Genomic DNA, 9,943 nt, shown 5'->3' on the forward strand with positions numbered 1-9,943 from the left:
CACCCCCAACTCCCGGGACAGGAGCTCGCCCTGCAGGCAGCCCAGGGCCGCTGGAAAGTTCTCCCCTCCCAGACCTAGCTCAGGTCCAGCCTGCTCCCTCTTTCCCGGGCGCTGAGGAAGGAGCCACGAGCCTCAGGGCCTTGACATCACGGCCCCCCCGCTCCCGTGCCCTCCACCCGCAGCCCTTGCTCGGCTCTGAGCACAGACAAAACCCGCAGCTGGAAGGGCCGAGAGCCCCGGCTGCGCCAGGTCTGGCTCAAGGCCACCGAGGGCCCGGGGACAGCGCCCGGGCTGGAAGGGGGTCCTGGGGCTCCCCGCACGGTGCCCACGCGGCCCCCCCTCTGTCCTGCGCCCCGTCTCCGCACTGTCCCGCGTCTGCCCCGGGCCCCCTGGATCTCCGTCGGCCGCCAGGCTGGTAACAGGGCTCGTGGGGACAGGCGAGTGGCGGGAGGTTGGGGAGCCGCGAGGGGGCCCGGAAGTCGGCAAAGCTGAGCCCCGCGAGCGGGCAGCAGGAGCGGCCGCCGCACAAGGCCTTTCCCAGGGTGGGCTGCCCGGTGCGCTGGAAGGCCGAGGACCCCCGCAGCCCGGGGGCGCAGGCTCGCTCTTGAGGCCCACGGAGCGGCAGGGGCACCCCAGACCGTCCGGGCAGGAAGGGCCCTCGGGGACCCAGCCCTGAGATCCAGATTGGGCGCTTCCCCCCCGCAGGGCAGCTGCGCGGACCCCCAGCAGCCTTGGCCGCAGACAGGCCGGCCTTACCCGAGAGACGTCGAAGTTCTCCTGCACTTGGATGTCGTCGGGCGGCGTGAGCACCGGGCTGGCCCTCGCGGCCAGGCAGGCGGTCAGCAGCAGAAACGGGGCCCCGAGACTCCACATGGCTCTGGGCTCTTCTCCGCGGTGGCACTCACAGGCTCGGTGCGGGGACAGAGGAACCACCGCCTCCCTGCCCACGGCGGCTGCGAACTGAGGCTGGGGAGGGGGTCGCAGCTTGTAGGCGACTTTGGTATTTGCGCTCCTCGGCCTGAACCAATCAGGGCCCCAAGGCCAGGTGTGATCGATCCCTTGCAGTGTCCTGCCCGGGGTCAGTGGTCCCCAGGAGGCCAGAGTGGCTGTTTCAGAGGAGGCGTTGGCCAAACACAACCTGGCCCAGACGCCGCCCAGGGCTGGGTTCAGGCCCCAGAAAGGCTCCCCGCAGAGACTCGCCACCTGCTGCAAGAGGAGACAGCGACCCGCAGCCTTTCCCGCGGGGTCATCCACCTGGACCTCGCGCTACCGTGAGCCAGTGGAATGAGCCCGATGGGGCCCCTGCCTCACAGGAGAAAACGGAGGCCCGGGGAGAAGCAGCGGAGACCACAGGGAGGCCAAAGGCCCAGACTAGACTGGCACTGAGGCACCCTGTCCCCAGAGTTCCCTCTCCGACCCCTGGCTTTCCCTGGCTTCCTGTAGCCCTAGCAAATAATAGTGGGAATAATAATGATTTCCATAGCAGCTCCGGTCCCTGAGCACCTGCTGTGGGCCTGCTCTGCACCAGCACTTCACGGAGCTCAATTCAATCCCCACCACAACCCTAGAAAGTTGGAGCCATTTTTCCCCTTTAGAGAGAAAGGACTTGAGGGGCGCCTGGGGGCCTCAGTCGGCTAAGCATCGGCCTTCAGCTCAGGTCATGATCTCAGGGTCCTGGGATCGAGTCCCACGTGGGGGTGAGGGGGGGTCCCCGCTCAGCAGGGAGTCTGCTTCTCCCTCCCCCTCTGCCCACCCCCTGCTGCCCATGGGTGCTCGCTCTGTCTCGTACTCTCAAATAAATAATCTTAAATAAAAAAAAAGGAAAGAAAGAAAAGAAACTAAAGACAGGGACTGGAGTGTCTGAGAGGGAAGGCGCCTTGCCCGGGTCCCCCCCGAGGGAGGCAGAGCTGCTGGGACAGGCGGCCTCGGGTGGCGGGTGGCGGCGGAGAGGTGGACTCGGGAGCCAGACCGCACCTGCGCTGACGCTGGGCGAGGGACCTGTCCTCCCCGCGCCGGGGCTCCCCCATCGGCCGGCGAATGCGTCTGTAGCAGGTGGAGCACAGCGTCCCCTGCAAAGCTGGCGTCCCCGCGACCTCCCCCGTGGGTGCAACCTTAGGATGTGGTCGGGGGCGGTGGGCCCTGCCCAGCGGGAGCAGGAGAGACACCGGGGCTCAGGGACACGGAGGGAGGGACGGGCAGGACGGCAGGGGGGCGGCCACAAGTCAAGGGCTTGCTGAAGCTAGGAGACAGGCAGGCAAGGGTTCTTTTCTAGAAACTCGAGGAAGAGTGCGGCCCGACCGTCTGCTGGGGGATTCTAACCTCCAGAAACGCGAGAGGGAGTACGCTTCTGTTGCGTTACGCGCCCAGCTGTGGTTCTCTGGGAGCGGCAGCGGCCTTCGGACACTGTTTGCTGTTGGTTAGCCTATTTATTTATTTATTTATTTATTTATTTATTTATTTATTTATTTAAAGGCTTTATTTTTTTTAAAGATTTTATTTATTTATTCATGAGAGATACAGAGAGAGAGAGAGAGAGAGGCAGAGACACAGGCAGAGGGAGAAGCAGGCTCCATGCAGGGAGCCTGATGCAGGACTCGATCCTAGGACCCTGGGGTCACACTCTGGGCTGAAGGCGGCGCCAAACCGCTGAGCCACCTGAGGATCCCTTCATTAACCAATTTAAATGAAGGTTTTTAAAAACCCAGGCCTCTTTGTCCCCAAAGCTCAGACTCTTGCCAGGGCCGCTGCAGGCCCTCTGGGTGAAGAGAGGAACATCCCCCACTCACAGAAGGCCCCGCCCCCGCTACAGCTGGGCATGCCCCCTTCGGATGCGGGGTTCCCCAAGCAAGGCCCGCGTTCAGGTGAGAATCAGGAATTCTGAGCCCTCCCCGCAGTGGCACCGGCAGGTGTGTCACATCCCTTTGTAAGAGCCACCCAATACCTTCCGGCCACCCAGCACTGGGGGCAAATATGTCTCTATTCCTAAGTGAGCGTGTTCCCTTTGCTCCATCACTGAGAGCTTGGCCAGTAACAGCATTTTTCCCCCTTTTTGCTTTGGCCGCCAGGAAGCTCAAAGCCACATTACATGTTCAGTCACACCAACCGTCTCGGCTTAGATTTCTGGGACAATTAGCTTCCCTCCTGTTCACAGGGCTTCTCGATCTCCCACGGTTTGGGTAGTTAGTGGTGGTGGTAGGAAGGCGGACTAAGAGGTGCTCCGAGAACTGGGAGCCAGAAGCCCTGACTTCTTTTCCGCTAACTCCGCGGATGACCTTCCCCTCCGAGGCCCGCCTTCCCCATCTGTAGGCCGGAGCTGGCGGGCCCTGCTGCGTCTGCCAAGGGTCGAGTGAGGCAGGGTGTCCGAGCGCTCCGTGGCCTGCCCACTGCCCTGCCCGGTGAGGGTCTCAGGTGCCGTCTTTGGGGAGACCGAGCAGGCACAGCAGGAAAAACCAACAAGGAATCAGCAGGAACAGGGCCCCCCAACCCCCTGTCCCCCGTGAAGGTTGCCCACAGCTCCACGGTGGCTCGTCTGCTCTTCCCGGCAGGTCGGCACCGGGCTTGTCGGGCTTGTCGAGGCCACGGCCCCAGGGGGAGGCTGGGCCGCACCGGGGGAAAGACAAACACTGGCCTCTTCTGCACGGGGCTGCTCATTCAGCCCCCAGCCTGTCCCGGGGGGCGGGGGCGCCGAGGCCTGGATGTTGATCCCTTTGCCCGCCTTCGCCTTCGGGGATGTTTGCCCTCCTGAGATTATTAACCAGAGCAAACAGAAAGGGCAAACTCTTCCAAAGCCCACCTGGACTTTGAGCTGCTTTTTAAAAATTAACCCTGGACCGCCGCGGGATGCAAGGTCATCTGTGGTCTGGGGGTGCCGACCCCTCTTCCCCCTCCGGCCATCGGGGCGGGAGGGTGGAGGCTCCGGGGCCGCTGCCCTCCTGGGGGTGCCCAGGGCCCCAGAGTCCCCAGGAACGGGTCCCTCGGGAAGCAGTCCCAGCGGAGGGGAAGGGGCCTCCCCAGGCAGAAGGCTCAGCAGGAGTGGGGGGGTCATTGTCAGGTGGACGTGGGGGCTCTGGGAAGGGATAGGTTCAAGGTCACCCAGCTTATGGCTGAGCTGGGGGTCACATCGGCCTGACCCTAGGGTCCAGGCCTTCTCCCACACTTACTCATTCATTCACTCATTCACCAAGCTCGCTCTCTGTGCTTGGTGCTGGGGATACGATGGAGCCCATGAGGGACCTCCCAGAGCTCACTCCCCATGGGGGGGGGTGCAGAGGCTAGAGGAGGGGAGCCTAACCCACTGAGGAGTTCACCAGGCAAAAGTGCAAGGGGGCCCATGGAGGGAGGACAGGGTGCCCCAGGCAGAGGAGCAACAGCGGAGCCACGGAGGAGGCAGATGGAGGGACAAAGAAGCATCTGGAAAGCAAACTCCAACGAGCCAAGCAACCAACCATCAAAACTATGGAGCTGGAGCTTGGGGGGTGGGGCGAGGCAAGTGGGGAGAGCAAGGCTGGGGAGGGGGCCCACCTGCTGGGCCGGTAACCTGGGGTGTGTGGGGAGTGCAGGTGGGCTTTCCGAAGGGAATGGGAGATCCGGGAAGAGGTAGGAAAGCACCTGCCCAAGGGGGCTCCAGGAAGAAGGAGGGACCCACAGGGACCAAGGACATGGGGTGGGACTCAGAGCAGGGGTGGCAGGGGGCGGCAGGGGGCCCTTCCTTCCACACGAGGGGTATCCAGCGCAGGCCTTGCGCAGTTAGCTGGACTCGGGGTGTGGCCTGTCCACTCGTGGTGCAACCGGAGGTGGGGTCCCCGCCCGGGACTCCATACCCCAGCATCCCCAGAGGGGACCTGCTCACTGTGCAGCATTTTCTAGGCTTTCCTTCTTCCCCACGCATCCCAAAGGGCTAGACTTGAGTTCCAGCCCTTGTCACCTCCTGGGGGACCGTGGGGTCAGGCTTCTCCCTCCCTGACCTCACCGACCTCACCGTCCTCCTCTAGACCTGCGAATGAGGGTAAAATAGCTCACGTGACACGGCTAAGAGCCCAGTGAGGGGCCTTTGTGAGCGTCCTCGGGGCTCCCCAGGCGTACACACTGCAGGGACGTGTGTCACAGGCGCAGCACAGCGTGGGGCACCAGGTAAGGGCCTGCACGCGGCGGGGATTACGCAAGGTGAGCGTGCCCCGTGTCCACTAGAGGGCAGCAGAGGACTTCTAGAAAGTCCACCCGGGTTTGCTCTGCGGACTCCTCGCAGACCCGAGCGGAGGCCTAGAGCAAAGGCCCACAGAAGGGGTAAAAGCAGCGCTGGACCCTGGCCTTCCTCGCCCAGGTCGGCTTCCGACCCCCTGGCGAGTGCAGACCACTCAGCCTCTACCTTGGCCTGTCCCCCTCCAGCTACCGAGCTGGATGCTTACATCGGGCCGTTTAGAAAGTTTCCTCGGGGGCCTGGGTGGCTCAGTCGGTTAAGCGTCTGCCTTCGGCTCAGGTCACGATCCTGGGGTCGAGGGATCGAGTCCCCACATCAGGGTCTCTGCTCAGCAGTCTGCTGCTCCCTCTGCCTGCTGCTCCCCTTGCTTGTGCTCACTCACACACTCTCTCTAATAAATAAATAAAATTAAAAAAAAAAAAAGAAAAAGAACGGTTTCCTGGGAGATCCTCCCGGCGAACCAGGCTTGGGTGCCACTGCTTTAGACCACCAGGGCGGATTAAATTCCTACAACATGCCAGGCCCCTCGCGGGGCGCCCCCCAAGCGCATCTTACAGAAGCTTCCGTCACTTTACTACAACGGTTGCTCTATGTCACAGATAGGGAAACTGAGGCACAGCTGGCGCAGAGCAGGCGGGTCATCCCCCTCCCCACCTGGCAGGAGTCAGGCTTACGCAGGCCTGTCCCCCCGACCCCCCAGCCTAGAGCGTGCCCGTGCCTGCCACACCCACCAAGGGCTATGCTGGGCTCTTAGCAGGTGCTCAGTGAACACACACCAATTGAGTTCCTAAGCACCGGGACGGAGAACCGGCCCCAAGAAGGCCCACCTAGCGGGAAGGCAGCCGAGCGAGGCTGGGAGATCGGAGTCGCTCCTCTGAGTCCTTAAATCACGACCAGTGAATGACGGGGAGGCTCAAGGACACAGTCCACCCGAGATGCAAAGGGGCTTTGCGCCAGGACGGCGTTTCCTCGAGTCCCCAGGTTTGAATTCGTCTGTGCTTGGGAGGACTCGTTGGGGCCTGGGTGGAGGGTGGACCCCCGGGACTTCACCTTTCCGGATCGGAGTTTTCCCTTCTGTTGAATGGGGTGAAGAGAAGCTCAGGGGGAGGGAAATGAGCGGGGACGTGTCATGTTCTCGCTCCTTGGACAAGCAGAGGGGAGTGTGCCCTTGGACGTTGTCACTCTAGCCTCCCGACTGCGGGAGGGGCCGCCTCACTTGCAGAGTGCGTCACTTCAGAGCTGCGTGTCCTTGTGACCCGGGGGACAGAGCTCGGGACCCACCCTCAGGCTCCCTTTGCGCAGCTCAGGAAAGGGCTTTCCCCGGGGAGTAAACGTCCAGGGAGCTGCCTGTGGCTAGGGCGACGATACCGGTCCATGAAGGCAGGGCCTCCAGGGGCCTGCCCTGACTCTTGGCCCACCCAGTTCATCACCCAATGTCCTCGGGCAGATGAAAATAGCTCTTTTCCAAAGCCTCGAGGCAAGCTGGGCCTTTTTGGAAAGTCCCCGGGGCCCTCCGTCCATGAAGATGAGTCAATGGCTCTGAGCCCCGGCAGGGCGGCGCGGGCTGTCCCCGGCTGTTGCACCGGACGGCGGGACGGCCACTCTCTCTCCGCGACGGTCCACGCTGGAAGAGCCACCGAGGGGAAGGAGCCGGCAGGGTGGCCGCCCACCAGTTCCCGGGTCCAAAATGACCGGAGAGCAGATACTGCCACAATTCCTCTCCTGCAAGTACAGGAACGCTGCTTGTTTGTGCGGACGGCATCCGTCGTTAATAATAGTCAGCATTCGTAGAGCACGGACCGGGTGCCAGGCTCGGCCTCAGCAGTTTATTTCTTTTCTTTTTTTTGAAGACGTTATTTATTTATCCATGAGAGACACAGAGAGAGGCAGAGACACAGGCAGAGGGAGAAGCAGGCTCCATGCAGGGAGCCCGATGCGGGACTCGATCCCAGGACCCCGGGGTCACACCCTGAGCTGAAGGCAGATGCCCAACCACTGAGCCCCCCAGGCGCCCCTGTGCCTACGTTTTAGCAAAGAACTGTGCTCAGCCCAGCAAGCTCCCCTCCCCCTGATACTATCAAGGCCTTGCCGGCCTTTGGCAAGAATCCGGTCAGTGACGGCAGGGCCGGGCCAGGCTGGCTCCCACGGGGGGTCGGCTGCGGGGCAGGCTTCGAGGCCCCGCTCCTGACTCGGGTCCTGCTGTGTCACTACAGCACCACCTGTTTGCAAGGGTGGCTGCAGCTCCCAGGTCGTGGCAGGCCCGCGCCCACCTGCACCAGCGTGAAAACAAAGGAAGAGGACTGTTGGGCAGCTTGACAAGGACCCGGCCCTGGAAAAAGTCATCTGCGGGAACACAAAACCTTCCCTCAGAGGGGCTGAGCGCACCCCGTTGTGCACCAAACTGAAGGTGAATGTGGGGCAAAGGCATCATCAGACAACGGGGAGAGACCCAGGGAGAAGGGGGGACGCACGTCGGAACGAAGGCTGGTGCGGCCACAGCGGACAGAGGGGGTCCATGCGGATTGGCAGTCGGTTCTTCACCCTCTCACGCTGTCTGCACCTCGGGGGGTCGAGCTTGGGGCTCATGGCCCAGAGGATACTCGAAGGCGACCCAAGGACCCGCAGGCGTGTTCTTCCGTCAGCTTGTGTGCCCCACGATGACGCCGCCAGCCATGCCCCTGTTCCCGCGCCGGCCTGGAGGGGTGGGGTCCACAGGGGCCTGGAGAATTCAGCTAGGACTCTAGACTTCTAGATCCGTCTCCAGATTTGCCAGCATTCTAGAAACGCCTGGATGGCCTTCCAAGCTCTGCTGAACATCCTCATCCCGAGCCAAAGAGTCCAGAGAATCCCTCCCAATTTCTACACAGCGTTGTAAGGTTTCCGAGAGATCATTTAAGGATTTGGTATTCTGGAAAATTCCTACAGTGCTTTAGGATTCCCTAGAGCTTCCCTCAATTCTTCATGTGACAGACACCTTCCAGGCTTGACAGTTCTGGAGAACGGCTACCCTATTTCCAGAGAACTGCCCCCCCAAATTCCAGCGTCCTGTGGAAGGCCTGTAGGGTTCAGGCCTCCCTCCAAAAGCGCCCTCTGGAGTCCTCAAGCTCTCAGCAAGGACCCCTGCGCCAGGAGAGTCTTGATGCATTACTGGGGTCCTCTGGAATTCCCCCAGGGATTCAGGATTTTGGACACGTGGCCGTTCCTAGAGTGAGGATGACCCGGAGACGGGCACACGGCCTGTGAGGTGGGGCGCTGGAGACTCGTGTCCTTGAGTGTCTCTCTGCGGAAGTCAGTGGCGGTTCTGCTGAGCTGGAACTAGGAGCTTGGAAAATCCTGGCTGGCTCCAGCCGGAGGAGGACTCCTCCAAACACGAATTGAACCAGCAATAGCCAGGGTCCCCCTGGGTGGTCCTGTCCACGCTCCCCAGGCCGGAGGAGAGCTCTCACGCTCGGTGCCAGGGGTCGTCCCTGCCTGGGGCTGGAGACCTCCCAGCACGCGGCCCGACACAGCGAGAGATGAGCGCTCGGGGAGGGGCGGAGCCCAGGCTCGGACCTGCCGAGCCACCGCCACTGGAGCCCAGATGGCACCAGAATTCCTTAGAGAGAAAGAGGCGGCCGTGTGGCATCAGCCGGGTGACAGCCGGGTGCACCTTCAGGTCTCTGCACGAGCGTCACTGCCCGCGGCCTCTCCCGGTCCCCCTGCTTAGGGCAGCGCCCACCCTGGCAGGTGGACCTCTCGCTAGATTTTGCTCCATGGCATTTATCACCCAGTTCCCTGTACTCCGCTCTTTTTCTTGCTTGTTTTTGTCTGTGTTCTGCGAGGGAAGGATTCTCAGGCTTTGTTCAATGCTGGCCCAGGGTGGGTCCCCCAACCCCAAGGGGATCTGTTGAACGGATTTTTATGGTTGTTTTTTTTTTTTTTTTTTTTTTTTTTTTTTTTTTTTTGCACCCAGATCATCGATTTCGTCAAATGGCCCATGTTGACCAAAAGGTACCTTTGGCTAAACCATCTGCCCCAAGCAAGGCCTGGTGCCCTACTCTTTCCATCTGGAAGTGGATTCAATCCCCACGACTGTCACGGGGGCAGGTGACATGCGACCATGTGTGGTTCACTCTCTGGACTCCACGAACCGCGGCCCACTCTGCCCGCCCAGGGCCTGTGGGTCTGGTCATTACACCCCCACCCCCACCCGCCCCCGTCCTGGGCTCTGCCTCCCAGAGCAATGGCCTTCCACGGCGTCTCCGCTGCCGAACCCCGTAGCGTGGGACACCCGGCCGCTGTGAGCTTCCCGGGCAGAGCCAGCTTGTCCCTTGTCAGGCCTGTTCACCGCCCCGGTTTGCATCCATGCCCGTAGTGTTGAATGAATGAATGAGCCCTACGGGTCTCAGTTTCCCTAACTATAAAGTGGGGGCGTTAGATTAGCCCCAGTGGCTTCTTCTCTAGTGAGGCCTTGCCACCAGCACCCCCAGTGTCTCATGTCCCGCCTGGACCTTCCCCAAACTGTAGACCCGTTGCTTCCTCCTGGGATTCAGATATTCTTCACCTCCTGACCCTCCTTGAACTCAAGAGACAGGGAGCCTCACCCCCCCCCCCCGCCCCCCGCTAACTGGCTGAATGCCAGAAAGTGACTCTGGGAGGAGGGTTCGAGGCCTGCCCGAGGTCACGGCAAGTCTGTGGCATCAGAACTCGGATCTCGTGGTTCCTCCGGCACCAGGGCACGTGCAGCTGGCACAGGCATGAGCTGGC

General features: G+C 61.8%; 1 protein-coding gene across 1 annotated transcript in view; it reads right to left on the bottom strand.

Annotated features, from left to right (window-relative positions):
• AMBP (alpha-1-microglobulin/bikunin precursor) overlaps positions 1–2,335 on the bottom strand; it is a 14,740-nt gene extending 12,405 nt beyond the window's left edge. Inside the window, exons 1-2 of the mRNA XM_038553197.1 lie at positions 2,320–2,335; positions 757–966 (exon numbers count right to left, since the gene is read on the bottom strand). Of these exons, the coding sequence (XP_038409125.1) occupies positions 757–873 (117 nt within the window). The 5' untranslated portion in view covers positions 874–966; positions 2,320–2,335. The remainder of the gene's footprint in view (positions 1–756; positions 967–2,319) is intronic.
• Positions 2,336–9,943: the final 7,608 nt, after the last annotated feature.

Source organism: Canis lupus, chromosome 11 (genome assembly GCF_011100685.1).
Source record: "Canis lupus familiaris isolate Mischka breed German Shepherd chromosome 11, alternate assembly UU_Cfam_GSD_1.0, whole genome shotgun sequence".
Taxonomy (NCBI): domain Eukaryota; kingdom Metazoa; phylum Chordata; class Mammalia; order Carnivora; family Canidae; genus Canis; species Canis lupus.